Source organism: Cydia strobilella, chromosome 14, assembly GCF_947568885.1.
Source record: "Cydia strobilella chromosome 14, ilCydStro3.1, whole genome shotgun sequence".
NCBI lineage: Eukaryota > Metazoa > Arthropoda > Insecta > Lepidoptera > Tortricidae > Cydia > Cydia strobilella.
Window position 1 is genome coordinate 3641727 of NC_086054.1, and position 18741 is coordinate 3660467.

Genomic DNA, 18741 nt, shown 5'->3' on the forward strand with positions numbered 1-18741 from the left:
CACGAACGCTGTAAAGGGTTCGAAACGTCGGGATGTATTATAAATTCAATATACGCGATATAATCCGTTTTCATAGTTTTATTTCATGAGTAACTATCGCGGTAACCGAAGACAATATTAGTCATGTATTACTTACGATATTTTGACCGTTTCTAAGGAGTGATATCTGTTCTCACTATTATTTTGCTACTAAAGTAAGTAAGTTTAATGACCACACGTTGAAAACAAAATAGACCGCGTAGATAATAAACAACATGCAGATGATTCAATAGAACGTGTTATTTTTAGAAGATGCGTCGGCACTTGCACCAAAATGCAACAAACAACTTCCAGTTCCAGGTAAGTAGGATTATCCCATTGTTTTGTCACCGCGAGACACTAAAAAGAGTTTTACTATTGTCAGAGACAGCAAAATATTGATAGTTTCTATGTCTAATATTTACTCAGTATCGTATAATTCAAAGTATTAATAATTCACCAACCTACTTTATTGTTTGCGATTTGTAAACAATGCAGTTTTTCGCTATTTGTCGTTATTACCAATATATCGTTATAATAATATTATGGCATTATTTGCATTGTCATTCAAGCATTTCAAATTAAACGTGTATACATAATTTTAGCTCAATCGGATGAAGATATCTGCTTCAAAATAAGTCGCAAAATTCTACCCAAACTAACATAGTTACAACATACGAGTACCTCCGTATGTTATATACATACGTACTTGTAGTTACATATTGCAAGATAAAAAATGCAAAAACGGGCGACTACGTAGTTTTAATATAGATTTAATCGTGAAATTTAGTCGATTGAAACTAAAACTAATTTAGTTGTTAGTCGAACATTCTCACAACTAATTTAATCGCAACTAAATTAATCGCGATTAAAAAATGACGATTGATATTTTTAATCGATTGATTAGTTAACTAAAAGATTAATCGATTAATGCCCATCTCTGGTTCCAGGTAAGTAGGATTATCCCATTGTTTTGTCACCGCGAGACACTAAAAAGAGTTTTACTATTGTCAGAGACAGCAAAATATTGATAGTTTCTATGTCTAATATTTACTCAGTATCGTATAATTCAAAGTATTAATAATTCACCAACCTTCTTTATTGTTTGCGATTTGTAAACAATGCAGTTTTTCGCTATTTGTCGTTATTACCAATATATCGTTATAATAATATTATGGCATTATTTGCATTGTCATTCAAGCATTTCAAATTAAACGTGTATACATAATTTTAGCTCAATCGGATGAAGATATCTGCTTCAAAATAAGTCGCAAAATTCTACCCAAACTAACATAGTTACAACATACGAGTACCTCCGTATGTTATATACATACGTACTTGTAGTTACATATTGCAAGATAAAAAATGCAAAAACGGACGACTACGTAGTTTTAATATAGATTTAATCGTGAAATTTAGTCGATTGAAACTAAAACTAATTTAGTTGTTAGTCGAACATTCTCACAACTAATTTAATCGCAACTAAATTAATCGCGATTAAAAAATGACGATTGATATTTTTAATCGATTGATTAGTTAACTAAAAGATTAATCGATTAATGCCCATCTCTGATGAAACCAGACACCGATAGCAAGCAAGCTGAGACAACATGGGGATGATTGCGATGTTTTTTTTTTATGAAACGTAAACACATGCAACTCAATATATGGGAGTAGTATATAGGTAAGATCATTAGTGAAAATGATGTTGAAAACCTGAAATATGTTAGTAATACCTAATGGTTTAATTATAACAGTGATTTAATAATTAAATTATATCATAAAGTAATAACTTTACCTAATAACATACCTCGTTTACGGTAATTATAAAATCACAATTAGTTTTTGCGTCGGCTAGTTTTTTTACCATTCAGCCGGAAAGCCATTTTGATTTATTAAAAACGTAGGTACATTAGTATACTTAATCGTTATCCGTAAACGGAAATTAAACGGGAATCGATTACAGTATTTCAGTTGATTGTACCAGTCACCGACATTGTTTAAAAACTTTGGTTATTTGTTTGACCTGACTCTTCGAGATTTACAAGTAGTCACACTGTGTCGCTGCTACGAACGTAAACTTACTTTCGAAACAGGACCATTAAAAAATATGTGTGAAATTATTATTTGTCAAATCGCTTCCTGCTCGGAAAATTCGTTGCATCTAGGTCTGTCTAAGCCTGGCCGAAAGCTACAAAGTTGCAAGATCAAGTGTCTGACCCCATCAACCCACAGCCGGCGAGCCTCCGAGACTTCAGTGAATGCAAAATAACGATCTCGGGCGAGCACCTCCGAGTATCGCGCGAGGTTATATATATGACCCCGTCGGGACACCTCTCCTCAGTCCGTAAGAACCCACCCGCCGGAGCGCACGCCCCGCAGCTCTCGCTGCCGGTAACAACATTCAAGGCAAACAACGTTTGTTATGAGAACTTGTGTCTCGTGAAACTCAAAACAGTGAAATGCCGACCGATATTATGTCAGTCTCGTGTCGCGCCGAGCGCTTCGGCCAAAGTTACACCAAGAAATCATGCGACGCGGAAGTGAAATCAGGCTTCGTGGTCCTTTCAGGGCTCGGGAGGATACGACAGGACGTCAGAGTGGTGGTGTACAGGACATCTTTAGAGCACTTCGCCGTGATCTATCCCAGGAAGCGTCTGTCGAAGCCTATCAGTGTCGTTAACCTGAGGAATACGTCAGTCGAGCGCGCGGAATCAGAGATGGGTTTAGTCGTGAGACAAAAAGGTTACGACAATGCAATATCCGCGAAGTTTCTGTGTGCTGAACGAGATGTGGACTCCTGGATAACGGCGCTCAGCGCAAGGGTGTCGCCTTCGTGCCAACAACAGACCAGCCTGCCGGTGCTCATCGAGGAGGAAGCCTTCGACAACTGAACTTAAGTCTAAACCGTGTTGTTGATAATTTCATGCCGCCGCGGCGGCGGACCGAATCGCGCCAGTTGCATCACGACATCAATTATCCGGATTCGGTTTGACGGATAATGTTTAGCACGAACGGGAAACGAGGTTATGTTTGTTTTGCAAGATCGAAAGTGAAAGCTCGTTTTTTGCGGGCGCAATGAAAGTGTTCTTAATCATCGTACTCGTGTCGCGTGAGTCACGGGTCGCATTGTGTCGATAAACAATCTCCGACGTTGTGAAACATGGCTAATGTGAGAATTCTGACTCTGGGAATATTCGCAACCTAGAAAACATAATACAAGTACCTACGAGTGACTCAAAAGACCACACCATGGCATTCCTTGAAGTGCAATTTTCACTTAATTTAAAACCAAAAGAAATGTACAAGAGCTGTACATTTCTGTAATATTCTTGTAAATTGTAGTCTGTATATGGTTAAACGAAGTAATCGTACAGATACGAGTATATAGAATCTAAAAAATATATAGTTTTCATTGTAAAGAGCTTAAATGATACGGTAAATCCTTCGACCCAATGCTGCTTTGAGCAAATGCCTGTCTTCTTTTACTAATAACATTAGGTAACTGTAGTCGTGATACATTGCCAAAGCTCATAAAATGTAGTCATTGTCATAACCATTAAGGTACCCATTAGGTAAGGGAGTTAGGTACTTATTCTAAAAGAAGGATCCTATTAAATCCTTTTAATACTTTCCATTCCCTCATTTTCCTTTCTTAAATATACCTATTTCTGTAATGTAAGGAAACCCCGCTCTCTAACTGGCCCAGATTTACGTAAACCACAACTTAAAAGACAAACGAATTTCTATTTAAATAGAATTGCTAATTCACAGTTTAAAACTGTTTCAAATGACCGCCATATTCTTGCAGAGGAGCAACAGACAACAAACAACAATTTTCATTTATCTCAAATCATGGCTAGAACTAGATACAAGAATAAATTTAAAAGTGGAAATGTTACTGCCTTGGGTGAGACTTGAACTCACGGCCTCTGGATCAAGTCTCACCCAAGGCAGTAATTTTTCCACTTTTAAATTTATTCTAAGCTTAATAGCATCGATCGCAGACGTTTTTGATTGTTAAAAATTAATTTAGATACAAGAAGCCTTTCAAATCTCCCAAGTCCTACTTAGGTGCCAAACAACCGTACGAAAGGACTAGGTACTACAATGAGTGACATGAGCGTCATATCTTCACCGGAACACGGGTTTAGAAGTTAATATATTATATTTACTTTATGTACTAGAGTCATACACAGATTTTTAAACAAAAGTTACTTCTGAATACTTGAATGGCCTGGGGTTTTTACGCGATTTCGGAGTAAAGGATGACTCACGCTAGACCGGGCCGTGACCGGGGCGGAGCTTCCGGCGCTTCGTTTTCTATGGAAAGCATCACGTGATCACCTGTCAATCCTGTCATGTCATAGAAAAGTAAGCGCCGGAAGCTCCGGCCCGGTCACGGCCCGGTCTAACGTGAGTCATCCTTTAAGCAGTGATTTTATTACACGATAGAAAACCAGTAGGTACAGCATCAAAAGCGTTAGTGTTTTATACTATGCGTTTGTGTATGTTTACAAACAAGACTTGACTGCTGTGTATGACTCACCTGGCGAAAAATCTGACGACCGCCCCGAAACCGCCTTTCTATACAAACGATTCCCTATTTTCCTCTGGATATTAACAGTATTAAAAATATTTTTTCAGCTATGTTCCATTCGTTAATTTTTATTTTTGAATTTTTTATTAAGATATAAAAGTTAGGAACATTGGTGTACTGAATTTTGTTTTTAGCTTCTACTTTATAAGATAATCAAAAAGTCAAACAAAGGTGCATAGAAGGGTCATTCTCAAAAAAATATGTCTGCGGTCTAATTTCTGCGACCCATACATTTTCATACAAAATGTATGAAACGTGTCGTGGCAATTAGACGCAACCACAGACATATTCTCAGAGAATGACCCATCAGATATGGTTAATATACAATTGTGTAGCAATATTTTCTATAAAGACAATATTCAGGGAGGAAAATGGGGACTATGTTTGTATGGAGAAGCGGTCGTCCCCTTTCCTCTTAAGTTTTCAGTGTATTCAACTTATACCTTGAACCTAAAAGTGAATGTAACCTGTGACCTCCGCCGGTCGCTGAAAGTCGTAAAATTTGCGGCGAAGAGTCTCACGCAGCACGTAGGCGAACAACGCGCGAACGTGAAGCGAAGCGATGTGGCGCGGGGTTAATCAATCCTTTGATACCTATAGAAGAGTCCTATTACGTGGGCGATCTCGTTCCAAACATGAACGCCGTGCCCGAAGTGGGCCCGCCGCGCCGCGCCGCTTCGCTTCGCGTTCGCGAGTTGTTCGCTTACGTAAGACGAAGCATGTTGTTCAAATAGGCGCGTTTAAACGAAACATGTGTGGTAGGTAGTAGTTGGATGTGCAAGACGAGAGAGTAGATCAAAATAATAAGTAAAATATAAGGCCTGCACCAAAGAAGGCCCATCGGTATTTTTAATTTTTCTTAGGTTTAATATGAGCTTACAGTTTTTTCTATGGTACCTACTAGCAAACATGGACCCAAAATTTGGACTCATTTACACATAAAACTATGACATTTTGAAAGTAGCTTTCTTTGGCGCAGGTACCTTACCAAAATTCCTTTGATAAATTGTATGTATCTACTATGCAAACAGAAAAAAAATATCTTGTTGTTGTGAAAGATAATCGAGATGAATTTTGCAAGGAGTTCAAGCTCCCAATCTATACTGGACATCCGGCAAATTAAAATACCTACTTTTTTGTATGACACATACAAATATAAGAGAAAGAGAAGAGGATGAAGTGTAAATGTGGTATTTTCTATAAAAAGGGACCTTATTGTCGATGGCGCTTACGCCATTATAAACGATGTGACGATATAAATACAATGCCGCGCGACGCTGTGCGGCGTTAGCGCCATCGGCAATTCATAGAAAATGCCCCAAATATTCGTTTAGCCCATAATTTAAACATGTGTTCTTAAAGTCGAATTTATGTCTATACCTATTTATTTAACTTTGTTCATATAGCTACTGTCAATTCCTTAGACCAAAACGGGTCATAGATATACTCATGCGTTACGATGTTAGAAGTATGTAGTTAGATATTGTCATTTGTTTTTCTATTTTTTAAATAGAGAACTTTAATGTGATACACAAATGTGTGATTGTTTTATACGTATAGTATTATATATGTAGTATTTTAATAAATAAATGTAAATATAGGAGTGTTCCTTTTACTGAAGTTACTGAACTTTGCCCCGCACCTTCGTCCGTCCGTCCATTACGATACAAGTGCGAAAAATAGGAACCTCTTCACTAGGACTCCCTTCGGTCGTGTTTTAATTTATCGCCACTCGTTGCGAATTACCTATTTGCAAATGTATCGTTCAACTTTTAACAGTACATATGGCCCTTTAAATTTTCGACATTGGTCACGTAATGTGCTAATTATCACACTAGTGCGGTAAAGTTAAGTTGATTAGTTGTCTAAGCAGCTTAGCGCTTAACCTTTTCGACGTCGTGTCAAACATAAAAGCTGTCACTCGGACGCCACGTCACCGAAGTGTCAAAACTGAAATTGAACTTTATGCACATGCACGTAGGTTTATGTTGCTCTGTAGTCTGTGACGCATTAATCCGTCTTTGGCGTTGGACCTGCGGTGCCGATATATCCGTCATTGGCGTTCAAAAGTATAAAACTCTCTTTATTCAACTATTACCCTTAAACGCCACTTGCACTATCCTACTAACCTGGGCTATAACCGCGAAAATCGAAGTACGCAGATTGCGGGCATCTTGCTCTGTCACTCTAATTGCGCTTTCATTGGAGTAAAAGAGAAAGATCCAAGATCGGTAGCGATTTTCGGTTTTCGCGGTAGGCTCTTTGGGGTTAAATGAAATAAAATGAAAATATTTTCGGGCAACTATTGGCCCAAAGATAAATACCTTAAAACTAGCATAATACATATTATTATTATAAAATACACGGTTACGGCTAATATATAAACGGCTAAAAGATAAGTGTATTCCCGTTGCCAGGGAGGTTTTGGGATTTTACTGAGCAATTTTTACTATGGGACCAACCCCGAAATCGCGAAAAAAATGTTGGCTGTTTCATACATTTAGGCTGGTTAATTTTCTATGGAAGGGAATTTTTTTTTACGCGAATTCGTGGTTAACCCCATAGTAAAAATTGCTCAGTATAATCCCAAAACCTTCCTGGCAACGGGAATGCACTTATCTTTTAGCCACCCTGTATATCTTAAAACTAAAAACACACAATTATGGCTGCAACGCTGTTCGCAACCCCGCAGTGTCAGCGGTTAAACCTGGAGTTACCATGGTTACCAGTAACCGTATACTGGTTACCAGTGACCGTTTACTGGTAACCATGGTAACTCCAGGTTTAACCGGTTAACCCCGGGTTAGGGGATGGTGCAAGTAGCGCTAAGGGATGTACCTATTCCTAAAAAAAGTAGTCCATGTCCCTTTTCAGTGCATTTGCAGCTTAAAAACAATACAAAAAAAACAGATAAGCTTGAAGTCATGCTAAGCGGAGTATCGGTAGACGTAATCGATGTGGTCAAGTTTCTTGGTATTCGAATGGACGCTGAGCTGACCTGGAAACCGGAGATAGGCAATATAGAAAACACTATTCTGTCAGCTTGCTACGCGCTCAGAAGCCTGAGGGAGGAGCTCACGATAGAGCAGCTCAAGACAGTGTACTATGCGTTAGTGGAGTCCAAGCTAAGGTATAGCATCATATTCTGGGGAAATAGCTACAAACAAAATATTAATAGAGCTCTGGTCGTACAAAAAAGAGCGATCCGAACCATTCTGCGCCTTCCACAGTGGATATCCTGCCGTGATCCCTTTGTGAAGTTGGGAATCTTGACAGTTCCTTCATTATACGTTCTCGTTTTGTTGACTTCCCTTGTCAAAAATATATCAAAGTACGAGTCTTCTACAGAACAGGAGTTGCGCCTTCAAACGCGTACTAAAAACATTAGGCCAACTTTCTACCCTAGACAACAAGCTGCAAGGCATAGTGTGAAATACCAGGCTGTCAGAATCTTTAACAAGCTGCCTGTAGAACTAAAAGTCATCACGGACTATGAACATTTTAGAAAAAAATTAAAAATATTTTTATTGAGGGGGTGCTTCTACAGTATTGACGAGATCTTTGCGGATTTCCCACATTGAGCGATTGTTTGTATTGTCTTAACTGTATTAGTGTTTTTATTTTTTATTTTTATAATTAAATTTTATTTTATTTTTATTAATAGGTATATGCACGTTGACTTGTTAAATTGTAGATGCATAGTTTAAACTTATATTTAATTTAAGGCTGTATATATTGTAAATTTTATATTGTAAGGATTTCAAACACAATGCTTGTATTGTTTCTGAATAAACTAAATCTAATCTAAATCTAATCTAAAAACTTCCCGTGAATGAAAAACCGGACAAGTGCGAGTCGAACTCGCCCACCGAGGGTTCCGTACTTTTTAGTATTTGTTGTTATAGTGGCAACATAAATACATCACCTGTGAAAATTTCAACTGTCTAGCTATCACGCTTCATGTGATACAGCCTGGTGACAGACAGACGGACAGCGGAGTCTTAGTAATATTAGCCATTAGGGTCCCGGGTTTTGCCCTTTGGGTACGGAACCCTAAAAGCCAATAAACATACAAACTTGCTTTTATGGTTAATAAATAAATAAATATAACAGGACATTCTTACACAGATTGACTAAGTCCCACGGTAAGCTCAAGAAGGCTTGTGTTGTGGGTACTCAGACAACGATATATATAATATACAGATACATAAATACATAGAAAACACCCAAGGCTCAGTAACAAATATCTGTGCTCATCACACAAATAAATGCCCTTACCGGGATTCGAACCCAGGAACATCGGCTTTACAGGCAGGGTCACTAGGCCAAACCAGGAGTTGTCGTGAATATTGTTACAATTTCAAATACTCGAATTACTCGATAAACATTAAACATTAGGTAGCCTGTCTTTCAGTTTGATATTGAAACCCAATATGTACCTAAACATGCAAACTGTTCCTTTTGATAACTGAAATAGATGAATTAGATGATACATGTAAGGAAGTTGAGTTTTGGGATTAAAACCGATTTTAAACTAGTTTATGTATTACATCCACCAATTTTAAAGCTTAAAGGATATTGGTTTAATTTATTGCGTTAAAAACCCTGAAGTGCGCGCAATACTAGTTATCAGAACCAGATCTTTATTGCCCATTTCCAATTCGTAAGAACTGGTGCAACTATGTGTAACTCGCACACGGGCACACGTCAGCGTATCTCGTGCCGCTAACGACCAATTAACCGACTAAAACACAATAAAAATACACACAATGAACAAAAGCATGAAGTCAAGCAGAGCGAAACGACCGAATTTGATCCACGACACGAAAATGCGAACTTCCATGAGTTTCGTTACAATCATTGTATTTTTGATAGCGAGCGTCCTATGCTTTCAGCCGATGACTAAAGAGGAACATATAGAACAGTTCAACAAGATGGATGCAGAAGTGGAACCGTTTAGGAAGAATTTGACTGAATGCGCGCGGCAAGTAAAAGCTTCTATGACGGACGTCGAAACATTCCTTAAACGCGTACCGCAGTCAACTATGCAGGGCAAATGCTTCGTCGCTTGCATTTTAAAACGTAATTCTATTATCGTGAAGAACAAAATAGTCCCAAGGAACCTTCTGGATGCGAATAAAGCTGTATACGGAGATGATAGTGAAGTGTTAGCGCGTTTGAGAAGCGCTATAAAGGAATGTTTGAAAGCTGTTGAAGGGATTTTTGAGATATGTGAATACGCGTCTGTTTTTAATGATTGTATGCATATGAAGATGGAACATATCCTGGATAGAGTGACGATGGACAGGAGGATGGAGGCCCTGGGACAGATGACGTCTAACCCTGATGTGTGGACAGAGGACGATGATGAGTTGTTGAAACTTGTTAAAGACGAGCTTTAATAAGTGTGGAAATGCCTGTGTGAACCTAATAGCAATGAAGTGTACTGTGTGCAGTGACGTTTTATTAATACAAGTCGTTTTAAAGGGATGGTCTGGGGCCCATTTCACGAACGGTATTAGTCTAATATTATTAGTGTGTTGCCATGGTAACTCATACGACTTGACTGTTTGAGGACTAACAATATGAGTCTAATACCTGTGTTGGTCTTGTGGCTGATTGCCTGTACCCTCTGAGATATACTACTGTTACTAAGTATTTGAATGAGAGAATTTATATGTAATTGCTTGCATGTAAAAGAGATCTGAGCTACTTTAGGGGTGTCGATATAAGGAAAATGCGCATAGCGATTTGTAATATTGGATTGTTAATTATTGCAAATTTGTTTGGTATGGCGTTCCTAAGAAAATCTAAGTATATGGCATTAGTTAAGTAAAAGTAAATTATTAGAATGAATATGAAATCCTTACACTGCGCGAATATAGATGTAAAATGCGAACTATGCCTTCTATTGTTTGAAACATAAACAGTATTCGATGGTCTTTATACAATAACAACTAACGCACATACCATCCTGGAATAAAACATTATCTGTAATTTACCTATCCGTCGAACCAGGAAAACCAGGGAAAACCATGGTTCGACCCTTAGTAATCTAATTTGCAAAATCTAGATACATCAGTGCTTATGCGGTACAGTTGGTCCAATAATAAAACAATTTAATCGCAATTAAAACTTCTAAGACAATATTAAGGTTAACTGTTTAACATAATTATACGTTAGGTACAATTCACATAACAAGAATAACACCGTATCAATAATTTCTATTGGCAATTAATTCACATCCATTACGTACAGGAATTCGAATCCTTGAGTCTATATAAATGTATTTATACCATACATTATTTATTGCCAATAATGAGAGTCGAACTCATCATATATAATGGGTTAACATCAATTGTCTCGTCATAGGGTGTTTGTTAGGTAACCTAGGTCATACAGAGGCAATTCACTAATTAATCAAGTTACTCAATAATTATATAGATTCGTCCCAACAATGAACTTGGTTTATTAAGCAAGGCTTGTACTTCCTCATGGCAAGTAGATGGTTAATTGTTGAAAATACAACTTGGAGACTATTTGGACGAATCTCTTGGCATAACGTTCTAGATAGATTACTTAACTGGATTATATCGCCAAAACTGGAACCACTGGCTTTAATTTGAATTTAACTTTATACAATTCAAGAACAGTTAACAGTTAGTTAACATTTAGGGCTTTACTTTTATACAAAGCTCTAAGTTTTTAGAGAGCTAATTAAATCGACCGCCTTCTTCCTCCGAGTCTAAAATCTGAGTGTCCCTAACTCTCCATCTCTTCATCCCCATGTTATCATATTACCTTACAATCTTAACTTATTCGCATAGCTACGGTCAGCGGTGTCCGGTGTGGCCACCAAGATGTTCTGCACATGTTTCTCTGAAATTTTAAACAGGCCAAAGTAGATGCCGTTGCGTGTTGCGTCGTAAACCTTAGATCATGTGCTGAGGTTCTATATTAGATTACGGTTGTGTACAGTGACGACCTTTTATATTTATTGGAGGGTGCTGGTATTGTTTTTGCGTAGTTTTTGTAATCTATAAGTATTGTATCTGGCTTCTCGAAACTAGGGCCATAATTCAAGATTCAAGTTTTTGTTGGTTTACAGAAAACGTTCACATGTCTAGAGCTATTCAGAATTTATTGCTTCCTTGTGTTGGGACTTGTAATTTAAAAATTATTAGCACCCTACGTATTCCCATCTCATACCGTTCGAGAAATGGGCCCCTGGTGTTAAATTATGCTGTTATATCTGGGAGACCGAGCTTTGCTCGGAAAACCTATAAAAACTAAAAAATGCGCGTTTTCCCAGAGATGAGACCTAGCTCTCTAGATCGATTTTTCGCCCCCGAATAGCAAATATCATCGAAATCGTTAGAGCCGTTTCAGAAATCCCCGAAATTTATATATATTTATGTATACAAAAATTGCTCGTTTAAAGGTATAAGATAAAATTATACAAAATTATTTTGTTTTAGTAATACACTAGCAGCTGAAGCTGGTGCGTGTGTATCACTGCCACAACACTGCACTTCGTTTTTTTACGAATACCTAATGTTTTGTTTTGTTAGTCTTAGCTCTTTATCACGTCCGTTCTTAAAACTCACTGAAGGCGTAGGTACAATAGCACTGATCCTGGGAATACACACAACACATTGTTTGGTATTAAATTAAAACCTTCACGCGCTTTACGTTATTAGTTTTCTAGACTTAAAACCATGACATGTAAAAATAGTGTCACTTTTCCGATTCAATATTGTACTACAACACGTTATTTTATATTAATAAAGAACCAGTGGTAAATATGTGTTTAAATAAATATATTTCGATATATTATACATAATCCACTTCACACATAATAATGTATATACAACTTTTGCGCATTTGTTTGGTGTTTATTTTCATGTTATTGTTGCCGTTTTACCTATAACTACTATTACCGCCGAAGTAAAGAAAATACCGCAAATAGTATCTGTTCTGTTTTAATAAATTAAAAGTTTTGCAGATACAGAGATACACCAAAGAGATGCAAAACCTCTTTCATGAAAATTGACCCCGATCATTCACCTCAATGTACTTAGATTATAAAATTGCAATAGACATTAACATGCCATCTGTTGCTAACTCATGAACCAACCAAGGCAAATGTAGCGCATGTAAGAATGTTTGTTAAGGTCTTATTTCGACAAGTTTGGAAGGACGCTCATAGATGGCTCTATTGCAGCTGGCAGCCATGGATACCAAACATACGAGTAGATATAACTCCGTAATAGATGGATACAGTCTAAGGAAAAAACGTGCCTCGAAAATCAAGAAAATTTGATTCTCGATCAGATGGCGCCACTACCTTTACTTTACTCGTTTAGATGGCGTTGACGGTTTCGTTTGTTATTTAACAATTTTAACGCATATCAGTAAAAGAACATGGGTCAAAATAATATAAAAATAATTAATGCAAATATTGCAAATCAAAAAAAAACCATTTATCCACATATATTTATTTTTAGTTTTAATCGTGTGTCGATAGATGGCAGTGAATTTACTGTGGCTACAAAATTTACTATGACAGTACCGTTCTATCCTATTATATCCTCTTTGATGGATACTAATGCCACATGTGATTCTGCATAAAATATTAGTAGCGTAACCAAGAAAAATCTGCAGAGATTTTGACAGCACACGCAGTGCCAGTGTTATTTGTACTTCATAATTTAATAGAAGTTTGACGTTTAAAATAACACCTGAACCATGGAGACTATATAGGTATAAAGGAGCCAAATCTCTATGTATGAAAAGTGTCCATCAAAAAACAGTAATTAGGCGGCGCCACCATACCAGGCCTCCTTCACTCGCTCAAGGCCACGCGCTATATGCCTACCGCTCTGCGTATCGTCGACGATACAACCGACAGAGGGCCGCCGAACACCCGCCTGAGCGCTCGCACCGCACGTTTCCCGCGCCAACGCTTCGAAATGCCGAAACCACGTAATTATTGTGCAGTAGATAGGTGTAAAAGTCAAAAAACAAAGGAAAATTTGTCGTTTTTTTCATTTCCGAGAGACGAAGAAAGGTGAGTAGTGTTTTAAATCTATCTTTATGAATTTTGTCACCATTTATTTCTTTGAACATAAGTAGGTAAATCGTAAATTAAGGAATTCTTTGAGTCAGGTTGTTTTTATATTTGATTGACTAATAAAAAATATGGTTGATTCGCAACATTGGTTTCATTACAATAATAATATAATTAACAGTACAACCCTAGCGCATTCTTAACGATGACGCGTTGGCACGTGACTCAAACGGCGAGCAAGGCAGTCTCGACTCTTTGTGCGCGTACTTATGGTACATTTCTTCTCGTCCTGAGCAGCAGGTATTATTATTAAGATTTTGTAGGCTATTATAGCGTAGGTATTTTCGCTTTAGTATGGGAATGATGTCTGTTACGTAGTAACTATTTATTAATCTGTGACCATACACCGGAATACTACCAAAAACAACCTACGTAATTTGGTCGGGTTATTTGTTGCCTTATATGGTTCATGTTATACTCATGTCCCAGAGCCTAACTAGCGCCACCGGAGAGATTAGGAACTATTATTTAAAGCTGAAAGCGGTCACTTTTGCAATAATTCTGCCATAAGAGATTGGCATCCTTTCTATACCATCCATAACCTGAACTGCTTGTGCTGTCAAAAATCTGCAGACTTTTCTTAGTTTGACTCTAATCGTAAAATAATACGACATCGTGGCAAAATCATGACACTTTATTGGAAAATAAATACTTATTGAAGGATAATACCTCACGAACCCCCATATGGCTTTGCCATTTTCAAAGAAATCCAAAAAAATCCGGACAAGTGCGAGTCGGACTCGCCCACTGAGGGTTCCGTACTTTTCAGTATTTGTTGTTGTTAAAATAACAAGATGGATCTTGTTATATATCGTCTCGAGCAGTGGCAGGAAGTATGTAGTGAATCACCTTAAGGCCGTTCCATCGGTTTGCCGCTGTCACTGTCACATTTCGTAAGAAAGAACGGGAAAGATCATGCGCGCCAAGTGTCAATTTTGATCGAATTTTGTCGATTTTTATTTAATTTTAAAAACTTTGCCTTACAATATCAAAATTCTAAAGCTATGAAATTACTATTTAAGGGAAGATTGTTTTTTCTTCTTTTTTTGTTTATAGTACACATAATAAATAACCGAGTAAAGTTGGATTAAAAGTCAGAGTTAGAGGTTACTTTGGGAATTAATTGTATCGAGCGAAGTGTCATAATTCGTGTATCGGAAGCTATTATATTAAAGATAATATAGTCAAGAACTACATATATTTTTTTCACGTCTACGAATATCAACGCCTCTTAGAAAAACATGATCATATAAGGAGATTTTTCGCCTTCTGGCTCAGGGAACCGCCTTAAGTGAGATAGTATAAGAAGGTATATTCTCTAAATGCCTGCCTATATATACACGTTAGGTTGCGCTGACACAAGCAATATGCGTTTATGTCGCAGTAATCCAGTGTGTTACTGCTAAACACTGAAAGTGGCTAATTGCCTTATTACACCTCCCCCGAAAGTTTCTATCACCGCCGGGGTGGCAGAAGAAAAAAATTAAACGCATGTTACTTATTTACAATTTTTTCTGAAATAAATACGAAAATGATTAATAAATTAGATATGGTACAATGGAAACAATCTTTATTTAGCTTGGTTTTTATGTGTTGTAAGTGCCGAAGTCCTTGTAAAAAAAATCGTTGTCTTCAATAAAAAAAATATTATCCACCTAAAATGTTATCATCTCTCAAACCCGTTTCCGTTTAGTGACTACACCAGCCAGCAGTTCTGCTGCAAGGACGCAGAAGCGTTGGTCACACAAGGGAGGGAGAGACGGAGAGGCTCGTCGAGCTTGCTCAAATGCACGTCCTGGTACGATCCAGGTCGTCGGTTAGAGGCGTATGCTACGGTACGCTAACGACCTCCGTCCAGACAAACCTGTTCCGAGGCAGGACGTGTATTCGGGCCTACTCGCAGGGGGGTGTCACTACGCAGTTTAGGTACATTTGGCCGGCGTGCCTCCCGGGCAGGCGTATGGCAGTGGGCTGCCGCTTGGCTCGCACGATAGTCGTGTCACGTGGCGCTCGCGCAAAATTGAAAATACGTAATGGCTTGGAAATATAAATATTGGTTGCCCAGAAACAATATTAGGAACTGACCAACAAATTTTCAAAGGAAAACGGCTGTGGCATACCTACTTCCGTGAGAATCAGACATACTTACTATCTCCGGATAAAAAAAATATGTTTACAGAATCAACGTTTGTAATTCCTACATATTTATCTTAAAAATAATCAATCAGTAGGTATAGGTACAAAAACTTGTCAAGTGACAGCCCCTTGCCGACACAGTTCGGTCATAAAACTGCAAAGAAGATTCACGGTTCGTGCGCGGTTATAAGTTTCAATTTTGCTTGCAGGCGGCGAGTATAGGTATAATTTTATACCTAAATCAGACTTTTGTGAAGGAGTGAAGTTTCTGTACGGTAGTACTATTAGTTATTCTGTGCTACTCGTATACACCTCCCTTCATCTGCCGCCCCGGCATGCTCAACTGACCCTCCTGCCCGAGACACCGGTGAGCCAATAATACAGGTGAGGAGTGTGGGGCTGTTGCAGTCGAGGATAGGAGTTGACGGGAGTTGAAGAACCAGACCGAATACCAGCATCGTGCCCAGTTTAGGGAAGATATAGATAAATATTAGTGTAAGTATATACGAAGGGATTGTGACTGCGATTAAGTTGAGTTCATTGTTCGACGGTTAATCGTCTCTCGCTCTCGTCAGGCTCGTAGTCAGCAGCAACCGAGGCCCCTTGATAGCTTTCGTAAGTGACTTTTCTTCAAAAGTCCTGCATTGCGTTAATGAGTGCTTTCGGAAAGACAGAGTAGTATCTTCATATTATTATCATTATACGGCCTTCACTTGTGGGGCCCTTAAGTTTATCCTGAGTCTCTTCCACCCATGCTACGCGCGCACTAGGCTGTCAATTTCGTCGGTAATCCGTATCTGTCGGGTCTATCCTGTCCTGTGTTGGCTGCCACAATAGTTCGCTTTGCCGAAAAGTCGTGTGTTGCCCGCCGACGCCTGACATCTTGGGGTTGCGATTTTGCGAGTAATCTCTTGTCGCCTCGTAATAAATAGTATTACTTTGGTCGCTGATGATGATGGCACACAAAATTAATAGCACTTAACAAGCAACACTGGCACGAGTCCCGGCACCTCAGTATCACCAGACACAAATGACACAATAAATATATTAGGTAATATAAAATACACTAACACCGTCAATAGACACCACTAAAACCCGTACGTAATTAATTGCTAACATTTGATATCATATAAATAACTGCTCAAACACCTATAAAATTGTTCCATGGACCTTGTCAAGTGCTTGCCCGCGGCATTCTTTTCTCCTGACTGATTTATTATATCTCGTAAGATTATTCGCTCGTGTCGTCTACGTCAACACTAAGAAATAGTCAGTTTCAACATAGTAGTTTTAAGCTGGTAAAAACAGCACTACAAATATTATCCATACTTATATAATACTTATGCACCAAACCAAACACTGTCATCGGTAGTTATGTTTTCGCACAAATAAAAAACACAAAGACACTGACACTGTAATAAACAAATCACTAATGTCCGGGAATGCTAACAATAAAAACCCGTTGGACCAATTGTGCAATCTGTCGATCTGTCTTTTTTATGGTTATTTGGTCAACAGATGTGTTTAAGGGAAGTGCATTGTTTTTGTCTACGACTCGGCCTCTGTTGTAAAGCTGCATATTGCACCACAATTTAAAAGTCGTTTCCCATAATTCAACGTACCCCAGGCGACGTCTGAGCCCCAGATGGCCGAAGCTATAGGCTAGGCGAAGCTAGATGCAAGTTAGTAGGTATTTAATCCAATAAAACCAATTTCAAATATCTGTCTAATGACCTAATTAAGACGAGCACGGACCATTAAGGTGTCACTACAGAGTTAGATGAAGCTAGGTATTTAACTGAGATAGACTATGGGAACTGCGATCGTTTCGATACCTATTTAATACAATATAATCACGCTATTAGACAACGCTGTCTCGTAGATGGTAGGATGGTATCTACTCTTCGGGGGACTGTTGTAGTTTTGGCTCGACTAACAATGGAATATCTTGGGATGTTAATACTGGGGCTAAGAAACGTATCAAGGACCGATCTCACCAATTTGTCCGTCGTGTAGGCGGAGCCGGCAGCAGTACCGCGCCTCAGCGATGGGCCGCAGGCGCCGCCGAGCTGATACATGGCGCAGACAAGGGCCACACGCACTTGACTCAATTCACTCATGGATACACATAAATATTATTTGACCGCGTTTCACTATTAGGGATATTTATGAACAGCGTCCCGAGAAACCGAATCTGTGTCGCGGTCTAGGTCGCGTAAAGGAACTTGAACCGACGGTCGGCCAGTTGTCGCATGTGGCGTTAACGCGGGCTCTATTGTTTTGTCTGGGATTTTACAACCGGGAAAGAACAAAAGGGCTCCCAAACGTGCGTCCGTCTCCCACGGCGTGTCAGACGAGTTATCATCTCTCAAACGTTAAAATATTAATTATCTTCTTTTCTCAAAAATCTAAATCTTTATCTTTAAAACATTTGCTCTCAGTTATACTTTAATATCAATTATTACCTATCTTCCTCAAAAATATAAATCTTCATCCTTAAAACATTTGCTATTCCTGTTTATAATAGCGGTACCTCTCATAATAAATAAATAAATATTATAGGACATTCATCCTATTGCTGCGTGGCTGGTTGTCTTCGGCTTCGTCCTCGTCTGGTCCGGTGACCGGCATTCCTGGCTGCTGCTGGCGTGTGGCGTGGGGAAGTAAACAACTAATTTGGGTATTTTTATTTTATTTTAGACCCAGTACTTTCGAAGATTAGGGGGGGGGATGGTAATTTTTTGCCTATTTTCTTGAATAACTTCTAAACTATTTATCCTAAAATTATAAAAAATATATATTTGAGATCAACCATTAACCATTACATTATGACTGTCAAGAAGTTTTATTGCTAAAA

The 18741-nt window shown here is 38.4% G+C and overlaps 2 protein-coding genes across 2 annotated transcripts; both read left to right on the forward strand.

Moving 5' to 3' along the window:
• Positions 1-2233: 2233 nt before the first annotated feature.
• Positions 2234-3330, forward strand: LOC134747343 (uncharacterized). The gene has a single exon (XM_063681977.1). It carries the CDS (start codon positions 2481-2483, stop codon positions 2910-2912), a length of 432 nt encoding a protein of 143 aa, XP_063538047.1. The 5' UTR covers positions 2234-2480; the 3' UTR covers positions 2913-3330.
• A 5885-nt stretch (positions 3331-9215) lies between these two features.
• LOC134747344 (uncharacterized) lies at positions 9216-10073 on the forward strand. Its single transcript, XM_063681978.1, has one exon. It carries the CDS (start codon positions 9388-9390, stop codon positions 10018-10020), a length of 633 nt encoding a protein of 210 aa, XP_063538048.1. The 5' UTR covers positions 9216-9387; the 3' UTR covers positions 10021-10073.
• The last annotated feature ends 8668 nt before the right edge of the window (positions 10074-18741 follow it).

Coding starts and splice junctions, on each gene's coding strand:
- LOC134747343 (XM_063681977.1), top strand. CDS start 2,481: ATGCCGACCGATATTATGTCAGTCTCGTGTCGCGCCGAGCGCTTCGGC.
- LOC134747344 (XM_063681978.1), top strand. CDS start 9,388: ATGAACAAAAGCATGAAGTCAAGCAGAGCGAAACGACCGAATTTGATC.